Genomic DNA, 18,028 nt, shown 5'->3' on the forward strand with positions numbered 1-18,028 from the left:
GTAGTGACTGTTCCTGCCTCACAGGGAGGCTGTGGAAGGTGGACACAGCAGTGTTTAGCATGTACTACACGGTTCAGATGTAATGATGGCTGTTAAGGTTGAGTTATGTGTGAAGGAAGGGCGAGAGGAAGAGACTGTGTGCTCTTAACGACAGAACAGGACAGGAATGTGGAAAGTGCCTGAGGCAGGGGGACACTGATGCCTGAAAGGACAGCTCCATCACTGGAAGGGAAGCACACTGACAGTCCTGTAGAGAGGGCCTGAATCCTGAATGCCAAAACGGCAAAGAAAGACCTAGCAGAACAAAACGGAATTCCTAATCGATCTGAACATGGGTGAAGCTGTCTTCTTGCCCTAGAATATTCTTTGTAGTGTTTGTACAACATCTCTGGTCTCCTTTTCATAGCTGGACAATACCAAAATGCAATTCTTACCCAACTGATGTCTGAGCACAAGTACAGATGTCAGATGCCCATCTGGGTCCCCCTGCAGACTGCCGCCCTCCTGAATGGGGCTTGTCTCCAAGTGTTAGAATTAGACTCCCCATCACCCGTCAACAGTGGAGCCATGCCACTGTCTCTGGAGGCTCAGTTCTAATTCACTGCTGCTCTCCCTAGTTTCGATGCTTTGAAATATTATTCTGACTCATACAAGCAGACCAGATATTTCATCATCTTAGAACTTTCTTATGAAACAGAGCTATAATTTACTAAAACATTTTAATACACATTTAAGCATGGGTATCAGTAAGAGAGGGTTCACCTTAGATGGTTACTAACAACCCTATCACTGTAGTTTAGAAGGATTTGGGGGGGAAAATAATTTCATATCACCCAAACTGAAAGCATTGAGGAAACTATGTCAACTAAACATTACTCCTTAGGATTGTACCTTGGGAGACAGAGGTAGGAGGGAGGCTCACAAGTGTGTGACTAGCAGAGACTATATAGCAAAATCCTGTTTCAAAAAAACTAGGGGCTGGGAAGGTGGCTCAGTCAGTAAAGCCCCTGCTGTATATATGTTCTGTGGCAACCACGGAAGAGCCAGGCACAGTCACACAGGTATTGTCACCCTGGCCCTAGGGAGCCATAGATGGGTCCCTGGAGCTCACTGAGCAGCCACTCTAGCCAGTAGATGAGCTCTGGGTTTAACGAGAGACCTTGTCTAAAAAGATAAGGTGGAGTGAGATAACAAAAGATACTCTGTCGACCGCTGACCTGCAGACACATGTACACACACACACACACTACATATATCTAAACAAAAAGGCAAAGAAGCTGGGTGAGGTGGCTGTGTAACAGCAGCACTCCAGAAGCTAAAACAGGGCAACTGCCACAAAGGTGAGGCTAGCCTGGGCTACATAGTGAGTTCCCAGGGCTATGGGGACAAACAAAACAAAACAAAAAAGGAAAGAAAGAAAGAAAGAGAAGAGAAGAGAAAAGAAAAGAAAAGAACACTGCCGAAATGGAGAGATGGCTCAATGTGTAAAGTGTTTACTGTGTGAGCATGAGTCCTTGAGTTCAGATCCCCAGTGCCCAGGGAAAAGCCCAGATGTGGTGGCGTATGCCTGTAATGCCAGCACTTTGAGGTAGATATATGAGGATCCCGGGGCTCACTAGCCGGTCAGTACAGCTCCAGGTTCAGTGAGAGACACTGTCTCAGAAAATAAGGTGGAGAGCAACCTCACACACACACTCACACACACACACCACAACACCACACACAAATGGGTATGAGCACTCCAACAACTACACAGACACACAACTCAATTTAAAAGGAAAAGAATACGTTTTAGTATTTTGGCAAGTACTGTATTATAGATGGGGGGAGGGAGGAAAGGAAAGGGAGGGGGAAGTAGAGAGGAGAGAGACCTAAACAGGAATTAGCAACCTCATACCTGATTTGGAAAAAATAGATATTTTCATGAATTTCATACCTGTTTTGTCATGCTCTATGGGCCTGAGCCACAGGGTCAGGATTGAGATTGAGGTGTCCACCCAAAATTTGCTCCCCACCTTTAGCCTAAACAGTGGTTTTCATTTTTGACCATCCCAGACTCGGAGGCTAAACAGACCTTCCATGGACAGGCAGAACTGGGGCTGTTGGACTCCAAGTTGAACAGGTTAGGGGTTTCCGAGCTCCTATCAGGAGAACAAAGTCTTTCTCTTTGTCTTGATCTGACACTTGTAGGCCACTTAATCCTTTGAAAAACGTCTCTCATCAGGATGGCACTAGGAGCCAGCTGTGGCTGTAATCCCCCCACCCCCAGGTCACATGCAAGGAGGAGAAGTGGGTTCTGGATGTTTCCAGACTGCAGGGCTGTGGATAGGAGGTGGTTCTAGAACCAGTTTCTAAGCTGTGCATTGGCTGCCAGTTTCCTTACCTTAAGACTTGATTGCTACCTGTGGACACTAAAGTAACTTCCACACTCTTCCTTATGCTCTAGACACAGGACTGTTCTTTGTATTCTGATATTAACCTGCAGTTTTTTAAAGTCCTTTAGTGTGAGATCAGCTCCAGGTCGTGTCAAGATGAGGCTGGCTGTATCTGAGGCCAGTTTTAAGTGCCTAAAATGAAAGCTGTCTAGAGGGAACTACCTCAGCTACCAATCCTCAAACAGACTGGTCTGTTCATCCCATCCGCTCTTCTTTTCCTCCAGGAGAAAGGTGTTCCCATCCATGGCTGCCTCTCCTGAATCTTGATGTAGCCATCTCCTCGGCTGTATTTTGTGGTCATCTTTTAGTCTCCCTCTCGCCACAGGTTCGTAGCCTCTGTGGCTGCAAGCAAACGTGTCTCTTTCAGTGCACAAAACATTAAGTAGCCCAGTCTCCTGTAAATAAATTTCTATTTGCTAATCCAGTGGACTCCCAGGCCCCACCCTGTAGAGCATGCTATACCTGAGCCACTCTGTGACTTCTGCTGCCTTTCTGTTTCTCCTCTGACTCCTGTCCATGGAGCCGGCTCCTGTTGGGTCTTCCTTTCTCTCTATTGATCTCACGTTCCCTGCAGCAGCCAAGGCCTCTATGCTGACAGCCTCTAGGTACCTAGACCAGATAACTGAGAAGCTTCAGGGAATACTGCTGGACTCCCCTACAACTGTGATCTTTCAACCTGTGGGTTGCAACCCTTTTGGGGTTGAATAAAAGAGTCACCTAAGGCCATCAGAAATATGAGAAACTACTCCTCTTCTCCGGGAGGGTCTGCCCACAAGCAGATACCCAGAACTGTCTTAAAGGGTTGCAACCTTAGGAAAGTTGAGAACTACCATCCTATAGGCATGTTAATCAGAAAATGCTCCAAAGTACACATATATATTCAAGAACAAACATGTAACAAACTTATCTTCCTCCTTTCCCAAACTGAGCTCCCACATAAGACCCAAATCACGCTAGCAAAATCTTACCTATAGGCAGACACTTCTCCCCACTATTAGAGTTTCAAATACAACTCTGTCATCGTAACAATATTTCACTGTAGTCTTTCTTTTTCTTTTTAAAAGATTTACTTATTATATGTAAGTACACTGTAGCTGTCTTCAGACACACCAGAAGAGGGCATCTAATCTCATTACAGATGGTTGTGAGCCACCATGTGGTTGCTGGGAATTGAACTCAGGACCTCTGGAAGAGCAGTCAGTGCTCTTAACCGCTGAGCCATCTCTCTAGCCACACTGTAGTCTTTCTAATAGATGCCTTAAGTTACTCAGACATGTTCTCACATCCCTGTTGTAGAAATCAGCACTGTAGGGGCTAGACCACAGGCTCTGTACTGAATGGGTGGGGGGTATTCCACCACAGATGATATGGTATTAGATGCCTCAGTTTTCATTGTTTGTAAAATGGGTACAACATTAACCAGCTTGTGGGGTTGTGAGCATTGAGTTACTTCAGCTATAAATTCAGCACTTAGTATTATTGTATCCTTGGGGCTAGGTATTTTTGTAGGCAACCAATACAAAAATTGCTTATTTTTGATTAGTAGCCCTTAGGCCAGTGTCTGGCACACGGAAAGCTATTAATGAACACAGATAAGTAAACAGAATGAAATGTTTCAGAATAGAACGGTACATGGCTATATTGGCTCCTCTAGTTTCCCCAGTTGCAAGAGGGCGCAACTAAAAATCATCCCACCATATCACAAACTGGCCCTACACCAGTGTAGAGCAAACTAAGAATAGAAACTACTGTGACTGGAGACCGATCTACCAGGCCTCTTCCAGACTCTGTAAGACTATAGGCTACTACTACATAAGACCAGCCCCATGGGAAAACCAGTAGCCAACATTACACCAGCAGATTTTTACAATTTTAGTTTCAATTAAAATGTAATGATATCAGCGCCCTATTTCTCCCATGCTTCCCCCACCCCTGGGAAATTCATGGCCTCCTTTTATTATACACACACACACACACACACACACACACACACACACACACAATCTGCTTGGTTTGTTTAGTGTGCCTATATGCATATGTTTTTAGAGCTGACCAAGTATACCAGCATATTTGAGGTTAGTTTTCAATAAATGGTCGACTGGAGGATAGTATGTTCCCTTGATTTAAAAAAATGATAATTTAAAATTTTAATCTCACTATGTATGTGGGTGTTTTGCCTGCATGTATGTCTCGGTACCACACAAGTGCTTGGTACCTGTGGAGGCCAAAAGAGGGCATCGAATTCCCTGGAACTGGAGTTACAGATGCTTGTGAGCTGCCGTGTGAGTGCTGGGAATTGAACCTGGGTCCTCAGAAAGTGCTCTTATCTTTAGCACCATCTCTGATGCCCTGTAAGTGAATATCTTAAGCTCTACCAGAAATCAGGCGTTAGACTATAGCTAATGAGAAGATGATTGCGTGTGTCTATACCTGTCATGTATGACCCTACTGAAAACATTCCTCATGTTAACAGTCTCTAGTATAGTTGGAGATAAGGTTGATGTCGCTGCAATGTACTCCTGATGCCAGTGTTGTAAAGAAAAAAAAATTGTAAGAACCTGATAGAGAATTTGGTTCAAGACTACACGTACTCAGGGGAATTAACTTCCCTGTTCCTTAATCAGAAAGCAACAGTGAAACTAGCATCGACTGGAGTTTTTCGGATGGGGTACAATAATGCATGCCAAGTGTCATATAGTAGCCAGTAGCCACCACTGTTGCCAACCACTTACCGACACTTTCTTTTTCAAACCTCGCATAGGTGCAGTGCTGCCCCTGGCACTGGGTCTGGCCATCACTGCTTTGTTACTTCTCATGGTGACATGCCGACTCCGACTGGTGAAGCAGAAACTTAAGAAAGCCCGTCCCATTACATCTGAGGAATCCGACTACCTCATCAATGGGATGTATCTGTAATAAAGTTATTTGAGCGGCTGGGGGCAGGGATGGGCACCACTTACGATCTGTTCTTTGGGTTCTATCATTAAGACACTCTGTTTTTGAACTGTGCTAGAAGACGGTGCAAACACAAGCCTTGGTTTATCCTGAAATCGTTTTCCTGGGATGGACAGTGTCTTAAAGGGTAGAGAGGAACTCGTGAGATGGAAGCTTGTTTGCTGAGACAGAGAGCACGTCACGAGGTGACAGAGGGAAGTCCTGCCTTTCATTTGTGAGGTGCCAACTGCTGGCCCCTAGCAACTTCCCTTGTCTTCTGGCCCTCTTCTCCACTGAGTTCTCATGAGCTCCACTTTCCTTTCCTCTGCCAAATACCTCTGAGAAGGGACCTTAGGTGAATTTACACTCAGTGAGACGTTACCAATGGCATGTCTGGATGCTATAAACATCCTGAATACCTCAGCAATGTCCTACAGTGGGGGAATATGGCTTCTCCACCCTGACCCACCCTATGCTTCTGACATCAGACCATGGTAGTAGCTACCACATCTGGCTGATCTTGGAAGAATCCCTTTTGGTTAGGGGCGACTGTAGGTGGTCATGGAAAGAGAGCAAGCTGGCAGCAAAGGAGAGGACCTGGCAGGCAAAAGCAAATAGAATCCTGGCCATGGGATATGTGAGGACAATCTGCACAGTGCTGCTTCTCGGTGTGGAGTAGTGTGTGCAAATTATCAATCCAAACGGCAATGTCTGGGTGTTTGTGAAAGTGTCACCAAGTCCCGGTGTCACAGGCTTTTCAATGGGATAAGCCAGAGGCTTCCCTTCATGTGTTCTGCAGGGCAGGAGGGACCCAGGAGCCTGTTTGTGCTAGGCAATCACTCTACCACTGATCTATACCCCTGCCCTCACCATTCTTCATGTTATTAAAATGTTACAACGTACAATCAGCTAATGTCAGGATGTATTTACAGAGCAGGAAGCACTTTTGCACAAATGCGCCTTTGCAGGAAACTAGCATCCATTTAGCATCTTTAAGTTTGTAGACAGTAAAGGTAGACTTTCCTGTCGCCCACTCAGTGCCAGGTTATGCACTCTAGAGGTCACTCTGAGGGGACTGCACAGTGTGGTGCCCATTTATAATCACAATGTTCCTAGTTCTTTACCCTAAGTGGCAAACATTACAAAACACTGAAAAACACCGTAGTCTCGTAGTCTCGTTACTTTAGACTCAATGTAAAGTAGGTGGCCCCTTTAACAAGGGGTTTGATTTTGGTGAGGGAATATAACCTATTGAAATGTATTAATAAAAGGGTAGTTTTAGAAAAACAAATGTTTGCTTTTGTCTCTCGAGACTCTAACTCTAGCCTTTTCTGACTGTTTAGAGCTGAGCAATAGAGATGAACGGTGTGAGTGAACTCACGTACACTCTGTGATGATGTCCGGCTCACTTTTATAGAGGTCACCTATAGCCATACCCAGTGAATAGAAACTGATAAGGCATGTTTCTTTCTGCACATCTTTTATATAAAAAGACGCTAACTACAATCTAGTATTGCTTTTGTTTTGAAGTACTTGAGAAAAGATGCCTTGTATGTTCCAGTCCTTTAATAAACTATTTTATTCTTATGCCTTTAAAAAAGATCCTGTCTTATAAATTCTAGGTTACTAGATTTGCCCAAACTGTAACATTTGGATTTAATCTTACCAACTCTGTTTTCACCAAGGGAAACAAAGGTTGTAGGGAGTCATCCCAAGCCATATGAAGTCTGCTGGAGAAGATCCTGCCCTAGGTAGTTCGTGCTCCTTATCTGGAGCCTGGGCGAGGCTTAGAAGAGTCATTGTATCAGCGAGTCTCTGATTTACATTCTCCCTCAGTTTAGAAACAATGCCCATGTGTTACCTCTTAAACATGCTGCATCACAGATTTCCTTAAGTCCTATCCAGAAGCTTAAAACTCACTTGTCAACTTGGTTCTTCCATGAGCCATTTTGATTAATGTCACTTACTTCTGAGATATTGTCTCTTGGGTAGGAAGTTTTCCCTTCTTTTCCTTGTAATGACAGAGAAGTTGTTTGTCCCCCTTGCTCTCTTGTCACACAAACACCTTTCACTTGATTTTGCTCTCTCCTGTATTTTCCCTCAATCCAAACACAAAGGTCCATAATTTGCCCCTCAAGATGGCTGTCCAAGGCGGCCTGCCTGTTGGGTTGACTGGATTGCTCGTGTTAACACCATACAGACTGAGTCCTTCCTTTCATGTATTCCTTCACAGTCATCCCAGGGATGCTCGCTCTTAACAGAAGCCTTGACCCTGAGCTTGAGACTACAGGTGGTTGTAACTTATCGCCCCTCATCTCTTAATGTCTAGGTTCTGTTTCCATTTAGATCACTTCCTAGCACAACTACCCTTATGCTTTTGGACCCCAAGCTTGTACAGTTTAAGGTTTTTTGTCTGTTTAAACCTCAATGAGGATTTCTAACAGAAAACTGCTCTAGCTATCCACCAAGGGAAAAGCACAAATAGCTTCATGAAGCTGGCTTAACTGGCTTCAAACTTCTTACGTCATGGTTTATTCTCCTAGCTCTTCACCATAGTTGGGTGAAAAGGGTAAGGTCACAGTGACTTCTGGGGCTAAATGCTGTTAAGAGTTCTTGGCTAAGCAGGAAACCAAGGGTGATAGAAAAGTTAGACCCACAGCAGGTGTCTCATAAATGGGCTGAATAGGGACATTGAGACATAGGGACATTGAGATCCCAAGCACCGTGCAGCATTGTTTAATTCTATTTTTACCAGGTGATGTAGTTAATCCCAGAATTTGGGAGGCAGAGGCAGGCAGATCCAGGTTTGCCAGGATTACACAGTGAGACCCAGTGTATGAACAACCTAATTTTAATATAAAAACAATTTACAAAATGGCTTAGGAAAAACCGTTGGGTATAAAAGCTGCTTCAAGTGCTCTTTTACACTGTGGTGGTGTTCTTCAACAGTTCTACTGACAAAACTGGACTGCCATCACTCAAATGTATCATCACAGAGGCCTGTGCAGAGGATAGATCAGAACAGTGAATGAGCCAATCTGAGGCCATGATGCCTCCAGCCTTTTTGTCTGGGGTATATGGGGCAGAAATATTCAGATGCCGCATAACACCCATCTTTTAACTTCCTGGCCTGCTTTCTTCAATTCTGTTGCCCAGCTCCTAGATGTTCACTGGAGCCAAGATCATAATGTAGTGCGCCATAGCTTAAAGCTGTGGATTCATGCAGCACTGACCACCTGAGCTCTCTCGATCTCTACATAATTTCTAGGTAAAAATCCTTGTGAAATAATGAGAATGCTTAAATCAATAGCAGTAGGGGAGAAAAAAGAAAAATAAAATTTGGAAGACACGGCCAAATGTGTATGGAGCCTCAAGCCTGTTTGAAATTCAAATGTCCTTTCTTCTGCCACCACCTAACCGTTTGACAGTTTTCATGTGTGTCATGTTCCTCCGGTTAGTACCGTCTGAATAAATTCTTCAGATTCTCAGCCCTCAAGGGAGGACCTCAAACGCAGAATGACAGAAAAGAGGGAGACTGGAAAGTAAAGCAGATACCAGAGGCTCCCAGTGTTCGCCAACCCTGTAAGTACTGACAGGGTAACATCAATTATCCTGATTTCTTCCCCACAAACAAAGGAATTGCACAAAATCTTGATGTGAGCACAAAACACAGTTAAAAAGCTGAACTTCAGGGTTGGTGGGGAAGGGAGAGCCAACCAGCAACTGTAGTAACAAGACCAAAGAATTCAAGATGAACAAATTATTAGACTTCATTTGCATTTTATTATATTACAGTGCACAGTCATAGGCTTCCTTGGGCCAGTGCCCTTTTCAAGTGAGTCCTTTTACTGGCAACCTTTAAGAAGGCAAAGGGCAAGAGACTACCATCTTTCTGAAAAATGGTAGAGGCCCAGTCAGGGCCCGGCTCCACTACAGAACACATTAAGCTATTAGGTCTTTAGGAACACAGTAAGCATTAAGAAATGATTTGAATGCTGCAAGAGTTTAAGTGCTTACCTAAAACAAGCTGTCAGCCTGTTGAGTTCTACAACAATCGTAAGATGACCCATGCTTGCATTTGTTTATCAATGCTGGGTGACCACACTGCCATGAATTCCTTTAGTGCCACACTAAACTACCAAAACTAGAAAAACCTACCACTTCTAGAGAGAGAGAAAGGCCTTAGAAACTCTGAGGAATTACCCCCTGGGTGGTAATCACACACTAAGGATTGCTTGAAGAGTTTACAGAGTTATTACTTAAAAAAAAATTACTCTATTTTAGAATCCACTCAATGTATAAGATGTTTTAGTAAAGAGATGCACTGTAGGAACTTTCTTTTCTTCCTTTAAGGCAGGGTCTCATGGAGTGCAGGCTGGCCTTGAACTTGCTGTGTAGCCAAGGATCACTTCTGACCCTTCCTGCTTCCAAGTGCTGGGATTTCAGGCAAGTGCCACTGACGCCTGAAGGTCAGAGAACAATCTGCAGGTGTCAGTTGTCCTTCTGCCCTGTGAGTCCTGGGAGGTGGAAACTCCGGTCTTCAGGTTTGGCAGCAGTCCTCTTTACCCACTGAGCCATCTTGCTGTCCCCCCACACCTCCCTCAAATAAACAATTAAACATGACAGCTGCAAGGGGAATGGAGTCTTAAGTATCTGTGTGGCCAGTAGTTGTAAGTTATTTTCCCAGGGTGCTGATATGTACTGTTCCTGATTGGGAAAGAGCGGCAGCCCTTAATAGAAACTCAACCCCAGCATAAGCATATTGTTACCCAAATATGAGAGCTAGATTTAGCTTTAGGAAGATCAAATCTATAGGGAAAAATGTATTCACAGGATCATATTGAATGTCTCAACGTATCTTCATTGCCCTTTTTATTATTTATATCCAGACGTACTTTCTATAAGGAAAATAAGACACTTTGGAAATTAAGTACACTGAAAATCAGGCATTTCTTACCTGTCTTATACACATACATAAATTCAACTCTTTTAAAGGGCTCAGACCTCATTAAAACCATTATTTCTATCTCCACCCACTTAGTGCTGCTGTTTATTCAATATCCTAAAGTTTCGCCTCTGAAAGAATAAACTAAGAACAATACTTGGGGCACAGAGTTCTGTACAAATCAGATGTTTATGGTGCCTGTTTATAAACTGTCTCACTGGACTGCAAACTGAAGTGAAAGCGCCTTTTTCTGTTTTGCGTGTGGTGATGTGCAATGACTACCAAGGATCCAGACTGGTGGGTAAGTTTAAGAATTTATTTGCGTTAAAGCCTGAGTGAACATTTGACTTTACACATACTTCAAATGACCATGCATCCTGGACTCCAGGGGTCACTGACAGGATTCCAAAGCAACAACCAGCAGCAAACCAAAGCTGGGTAAGATTTTCAAGTCTGCAGGACCACGGTAATGCTAGTTTCCTGGGACTGAGACCTAAGCCACGAAGAGACACTTGTCCAGTGAAGTGTGTATGACATGAAGAGTGGGGAAGGGCTTCTCGGACACTAAGAACTTTCTTGTCAGAACCATGGGCCCTGTCACAGAGGGAAGGCTTCGCTTAGCTTAGCCCCATTTACTGGGGGCTTATAATCTTCTCTCAAATTCTAGAATCCTCATAAAAACTAAAGTCTTCTTAGAAAATATAAAAGCATATTTAAATAAGATCCTCCAAGGGCCATGGCCTTCCCAGACATTCACAGTTATTAAGGTAATGAATCTATGTACAGATGAGACGTGGACTTCGGTATGTTTATGCTCACCCATTCTTCCCCGATACACACTCACCCCTCACTCACTGAGCATTACTACAGAGCTATTAAATAGCAAGCCCTGGGCTAGGAAGGCAGAGAGAAACAATGAACACACAGTCTCCATTCCTGAAGAAATGCAGCCACAGAGAGTGGACAAATGCTACGCAGATTTACCTCCTAGGCTATCACAAGACACAGCAGCAGAATACAACGTTTCCCCATGGCCGTGGGCAGCATCTGGACCTAGACCTGTGTTCTTCCAGATTCAAAGGCCACCAATGCTTCTTTTGCTTTTTATTTTATTTGGCAAAGCAGCACTGCATAAACTGTGCAAAGACACAACAGCTTACACAGAGTGTTAGATGCAGATACATTACCAGCAGCAAACTAGAAATGGGAAAACGATATTGAGCTACAAGCCTCCTATCATCCTTAGAGAGAGGAAAATTACATCAGAGATGTCCGATCTGAACAGCTGAGTGTTTTTGGGACACTACCTGCCATCGTCTTAAGTTTCAGTATTTACAAACCTAGTTTTAAGGTGTCAGCAGCTGATGGTATCTATAACATGCTATTCTATGACGCCACATCAAAGGCTTTAAGAAGAAAGCTCATCTCTATTTTCTTAGTAGCATTTAACAGACATTGCTACCAAGAAAGCTAAACTTGTGAATGTGGTGTTATCTGACACACAAAAGAAATCTCATAAATTAATATTGGAACAGAAGTAAGTGTCCAAGAAAAGCAAAGCCACTCTTCCAAACTAAGTCACAAACGAAGCTTTCCGGTTAGAGAACCCTTTCTTTTAATATTTGTAAAGTGAAATGTGGGCATGTTAAACAACACAAAGTTAACACTCTCCAGCCCTCCTCTATCAGTCTGGCTCTGCACCGTTTTGAATTAGGAAACCCTACAAAAACCACACATTTTCATGCTGAAAATAAGAGTGTAACAAAGTCCAAAACAAGCGGTGATGCTGTTGGCTCTCAATGCTTTGAGGACCGAGATGAGCAATCCACTGCAGTGTTACAGACGGCCAAGCTCAGGTTGCTCTCACAGCTCGTCCCTGGGGAGAAAGGAAGAAAATGTAATTAGGAGTTACGTGCTGTGAAATGGCGCTCTAACAATTTAGACACAACACTCAAGTCAGTAAAATATGCAGATTCCAAGCAACACTGTAAGAGAAATAAAAGCCTGCTGAACCCCAAGCCAAAGCAAAACTGGACGCCAGTCACTCCAAGCATCTTTCATGCTGCTCCCAAACACAGAAGGAAACCACAAACCCAAGTTGATTACTTAATTCTAAAGGTAAAACTTCTTCCTTTGAGGAGAAAAAATTCAGAAAACTTATGACTTCTGTCTAGGAACATCTTCTTGATCGACTTTATTATAATATGATAGTCTAAACATTTAGAGTTCAATTTTTTAAATAGTTATAGTCTCAAAACTGGATAAAAAGAGTAGTCTTTTGCTTTAGAGGCTATTTGCACTCTCTGGAGAAAACACAGTCTGTAGGTACGAGATTAAACTTGTCAGCTGATTTCATAAGGCAGCTTTATCGGCTCCAAAGAAAAGCAGCACTGGCCAGCAGCCGCCAGCAAGAGGAGGGAGGAATAAGAACGCAGTCTAAAGTCAACTATATGGCATGTAAACTCTACCTCAATGAAGCCAGTAAACACGGAAATAAAAGCACCAGAAAGCCTCACAGAAGGTAACCTGTGTGATTAAAAACATCACTCAACAATCCACTCCTTAGGGATAAGTGTGATGTCATGATTAAATCTCAACTGATTCGGGAAAATCTTACATGCTATGTATAGAGAAAGTGTGAGCAGCAAACAGAGACACAGGAACTGCCCCAGGCACTCTATACAAAAGCTGTGGCTATGATAGAGGCATGAAGTCAGAGCTTTCATGTCCCAGGGCGATGCTGTGTTCAAGGCTTAACAAATAATGTGCCCTGTGAGTTTTATAAATGACACCAAAACAATTATTTCTCTAGTAAACCCCTTTTTATGTTACATTACTGGTGTGTGTGTGTGTGTGTGTGTGTGTGTGTGTGTGTGTGTGTGTGTGTGTACACATACATGTACATAGAAGTCAGATGTTAGTGTCTGGTGTCTTCCTTGGTTAGTTCCTACTTTATATTTTTATTCACAGTCTATTTCTGAATCTTCAAGACTGGCTGGCCAATGAGCCCACAGAATCCACCTGCCTCTCCCTTCCCCTACCCACTGAGTGCTGGAGTTACAGACACTCCATGGCAGCCAGCTTTTATGGGGTGCCAGGGATCTGAACTTGCACTCCCTCCCCCTTTTTCTTTTGCACAGCAAGCACTTTATAAGACAAGCCACTTTCCAGCCTTTGGGTTATCTTTTATATGATTATCAGTTCTATCCCATCCTACTGTAGTCTTCTAACAACAGCATTCATGTGTTTTAATTATACGCGACAGTCAGTAGTATATTAGTGTACAGCAGTCTCAGCGGTAATCCATGCACAAGTCAGCCTGTCAGTCTACAGACACTTTACTTGCTCCATTCATTCAGCCCATTAAAGCACGAGTAACATTTCCAAACATCCGCTCCAGTATGCTTTGTTGTTGTTGTCTTGGGTTCTGTTTTGTTTCTTGGTTTGTTGTTGTTTCTGTGTGGAATACTGAGGTTCAAACTCAGGAACCTGAGCATGCTAGGCAAGAAATCTACTGGGGCACATCTGGACTTGTTCACACGTTCTCAAGAAAGAAAAACCAAGCTTGTAGATTAGAATTTAAAATTTTTGGGTACAAAGAAAAGCTAATATTTGCTGTGAAAACATGCTCAACTTCCACATAGCCTAATTCTCTCAAATCCATTCAACTTTCTAGTTACTAAATTTTCCCCAATGTTCAAAATCCTGCTTATCTTCATCTGACGTAAACACATGGGTCATTCACAATAAAAAGTAGCCCAAGACTTAAGAAGGCTCTTTAAAAATGGCTATTTGTTAGCCAGTAGGTTACAAACATGTAGGTTTTGTATTGTTTTAATAGCTCTGTGTTAGTAATACTGAATCATACACAGGGTCATTCAAGAACAAATGAGATGTACTACCAGGAAATAACTCAAATCCACTGTTCCCTAACAGTCTGAACCTGGAAGATGCGGGAATTTAGTTTGTTTTGTTTTGTTGGGGGCTCTAAAGCATATATAGTAGAATAGATTCTCTTTATGAAGAAGTGGGGGACAGTTGTACTTGCTAGGGGCTAGTGCCATTGCTCTTGGCTACTTTCCAGAGTATCAGCAAGACCCTATTGCTGAAACACCACATCCTTGAGCCATAACATATGGGGAACTCAAGCTGGTGCTGACCTGGAAGATCCATCCCTACGGCCTGGCTGTATAGTACTGGAAAATGTTATACTGAAAGGAGAAATCAGCTGTGAATTCTGCAAACTACAATAATGACTGTCTGATGCGCCCACTGGTACACACGTGGCACAAATGCCATGGGAGTAGGCAAGCACTTTTTGATCGAATGTAAGACCCACTCCATAAGATGAGACCCACATCTGGCACTTGTGTCAGGATCAGAACCTGTGATTAGACAGGTCACAGGCCCTTGGGGAGAGTCTATTGCTATTAGTCTGCTAATATAATGGTATTAAATAGATGTCTAACGACTTCTCATTGTACCTCATCAAAGAAGCTCCTTTTTGCAGTAGTTGGTAATAAACACAGACCGGCAACTACTCAGCATGCAGAGAATGAGTGACTGTGGGGTGCTCAGGCCTAAATGGGTCATCACAATCCCACCCACGGCTTGGGACCACTGTAGAAGTCGGCTGGAAAGACTGAGTTAGAGGCAGTGGACGACTATAGGCATACTGTGTTCCAGACACAGCGGGGCAGCTGAGGTGCACCTATGAACTCAGAGACTGTGACAGTGTGCACAAAGCAACACACAACTTCAAGCCAAAGTCCCACATGGGGAAGGCGGAATTCTGTAAACTAGCTATGGGGAAATGGAGGGGTTTGGTTTGGTTTTTGTTTTTTTGTTTTATTTTGTAAGGGTGCAGCACCTGATTGGTCTAATATATTTACAGACGGCCACAAATCCAAGAGTAATTGAGCAATTAGGTTATTACTTTTGCAGTTAAACTCTCAAAGGCTGGGAAGATAGCTCAGTGGGTAAGGGTACTTACTGTCTATACTCAGAATCTGAGCTCAATCCCTGGGTCCCACATAGTAGGAGAGAGCTGACTTCTCCAAGTTGTTTTCTGAGCTCCACACCCATGAAATGGCATACACACACACACACACACACACACACACACACACACACACACACACACACATACACACACACACACACACACAGAAATTTTAAAAAGTCATTCAGTGGTGACTATCTTCTTTACAAAAGTAATATTAAAAGTTTCATTGTACCTAAAATTGCCACTTATTAAAAAAACCAAACCAAACCAAAAACCTCTTGAAGTAAGATTTTTGTCAACTAGGAAGGATACTAAGGCAGACACTGAGAGACCATCCTTATTTGGGGACCAGCTTCAACCAACACAGCACAGCACTCCACCATGTTGTCAGCCCATGAGAAAAGGGGAAAAAAGACATGTCAGCCTCAGAGGACACATTCAGCTGACACAGTGGCACTGAGCAAAGGTAGGCAATAGCTTTCAAGGGGAGGATGCAATGGTATGGGGACGGGGCTGTGAGGGCAGCATTGGGCTGCATGCCCTCTAGGCAAGCTGTGAGACCTGGTGTCTATCACTGGGCAGCTTCTGGAATCCCTCTCCTCTCCAAATTTATCCAAAAGTGCTCAAAATTGGCTGTCCTAATCTATAGCATGCCTACACATGCACTTCTTACAGTGCCTCTGAAACCACTGATGCACACCTAGGGACTGACCCAAAGCAATCAACCCAAAGGCAGACTTCCTCTCTGGACTCTGACATTATTTTGAAAACTGGGACAAATACCTTTTCCCTTTCCAAATAGTTTTCTATCTCCTTGTCACAGTAGTATCAGAGGGAATGAATAAAGCAAGGAATGATGGCCTCTTTTCCATATCAAAGCATGTATGTCCATAACCATACGGCAGCTATAAACATGACATGAATATGCAGCAAAGTCTGAGAAACAAGGTCACCCTGCAAAGCACAGAGCAACCAGGCCAACCAGGGCTCACCCTCCCTATCCTAAAATGAGTCAGATTGAAAGAAGGGCAGACCATGCAACACTTGTCACACTTTAATGTCATGAGTTTCTGATGCTTTAATGGAGTAGCATGAAGGGAGCCCCCAAAAACAGCTCTTGTAGGCTAAGGTCTTAAAGTCCACACCCTTTCACCTTGAATGTGTGGAGGAAGAAAGAGCAGAAGAGAAAATCACTTCCACCTGGACCACTGCTTTTCTTTATCTGTTAAAGGCACGTATATCACCCCCATCAGAGGCTTCATTTTGACACTGCCATCTTGTAGCTTGTCATACTGCTCCAACATTTGGTTTCCTCCTGCAGGACCGACTGGCAATATCAATCTTCCACCAGGCTTTAACTGGTCTATTAACTAGGAGAAAAAAGAAACCCCCGCACAGCCAGTTACAGATGTGAGACAGCCATTCCATCAGACAGTGCTGTGAGTAGTGCTCAATGTCTGTGGGCAGAAGCAGAAACGCACTTCATTTAGTCACGCTTTAGTGTTCTCCAGGGTTCATTTGAGGACCATCAGGCATAACAAAATCCACAGTGGTTCAGGTCTCTTACAACACAGTTCTCACATATAATACACTACACACCTGCCTACGCTTAAGCCGTCTCTAGGTTACTGGTTTTTCTAACAGAGGGCCTGTGATTCCTCCATTGTACAGATTTAGTATAGTATCCAGCACAGCAAACTTAAATGCTGCCCTTTCAACTTTCTGGACCTCCTCCCCTCCAAAACATATTATTCATTCCCCATTGGTTGACATAGAACAAGCAGTACAGTTCTAGTAACCAACTCCCTACTTACCCCTTTATTTCTCCCCCTCTACTAAGCTACAAGTTATCTGATGACAGAAACTATGTCACATTCATCTGTGTCGTCATAACACCTGACGGCCACCTGGTGCAGCTAAAGCACTCAGTATGTTTGGGCAGAACAAACTACAACAGTGAACTCCAATGCCAGTGTAGCGTGTCCCAGATATTTACAGAAGGAGGCACAGAGAAGGGACAAGTACAGAGGACCAACAGTAAGTGCGATCTGACTGCAGCGGATCTAGGCCACCTCTGAGACAATGGTAAGGGAATCCTAATAGCAGGGCTGCGTTTAGGGCTCCTGACCAGGAGAGCAGGAAGCTGGACTGAACGCTTCAGTGCTTTTATGAGAACACTCCTATAAACACAGGCCCAGACTACCCTTCCGGTCTGAAAATGATTACATTATATGCTGCCCTTTGAACAATACCATACCACCTTATGTTAGTCAAAACCAGAAAGTAAGACACCTGACACTTTGGATAGTATTATCCCCAAGGCTGCTTTTGGTTAAAATTTGGAAATTTGGTCACCAGATCTTTTTTTTGCCCATTTTTAATTTTTTTTTTTTTTGTTTGGTTTGGTTTTTCAAGACAGGGTTTATCTGTGTAGTCCTGGCTGACCTGGATCTCACTCTCTGGACCAGGCTGGCCTTGAACTCAGAGATCAGCCTGTGTCTGCTGGGATTAAAGGTGTGCACCTGCACCACCCAGCTGTCTTTAAAGTCATACTTGAAGCCTGAGTTCTAACTGTTACAATGAGAAGTAGGAGACGTCTTCCTGTAGCCCCAGGCTTGCTCCCAGAGCCAGCCCTCTCATCTCTACCTTCTTGGCATCACATTTGCTTCAAATCTACATGAGCCAAGCTCTTTCTATCCTACGCTGCCT

At 43.6% G+C, this 18,028-nt stretch overlaps 2 protein-coding genes across 14 annotated transcripts in view; one reads left to right on the top strand and one right to left on the bottom strand.

The window, feature by feature from the left end:
• The window catches only part of Lrp11 (LDL receptor related protein 11), a 59,849-nt gene extending 52,880 nt beyond the window's left edge, over positions 1 to 6,969 (top strand). For all 6 annotated transcript variants that reach the window (XM_063282919.1, XM_039103574.2, XM_039103584.2 and 3 more), the window contains one exon: positions 5,197 to 6,969. In XM_063282919.1, the coding sequence (XP_063138989.1) occupies positions 5,197 to 5,351 (155 nt within the window). In that variant the 3' untranslated portion in view covers positions 5,352 to 6,969. The remainder of the gene's footprint in view (positions 1 to 5,196) is intronic.
• Positions 6,970 to 10,616: 3,647 nt separating this feature from the next.
• Positions 10,617 to 18,028, bottom strand: part of Pcmt1 (protein-L-isoaspartate (D-aspartate) O-methyltransferase 1) — a 48,591-nt gene continuing 41,179 nt past the window's right edge. For 4 of the 8 annotated variants that reach the window (XM_039102058.2, NM_001398561.1, XM_039102037.2 and 1 more), the window contains 2 exons: positions 16,520 to 16,689; positions 10,617 to 12,190 (listed from right to left, as the gene is read on the bottom strand). In XM_039102058.2, coding sequence (XP_038957986.1) covers positions 12,178 to 12,190; positions 16,520 to 16,689 — 183 coding nt within the window. In that variant the 3' untranslated portion in view covers positions 10,617 to 12,177. Of the gene's footprint in view, positions 12,191 to 16,472; positions 16,690 to 18,028 lie in introns of all 8 variants that reach the window. The other 4 variants (NM_001398562.1, XM_063282051.1, XM_063282056.1 and 1 more) reach the window with 2 other exon arrangements.

The sequence above is a fragment of the Rattus norvegicus genome, chromosome 1 (genome assembly GCF_036323735.1).
Source record: "Rattus norvegicus strain BN/NHsdMcwi chromosome 1, GRCr8, whole genome shotgun sequence".
Classification (NCBI taxonomy): Eukaryota; Metazoa; Chordata; class Mammalia; order Rodentia; family Muridae; genus Rattus; species Rattus norvegicus.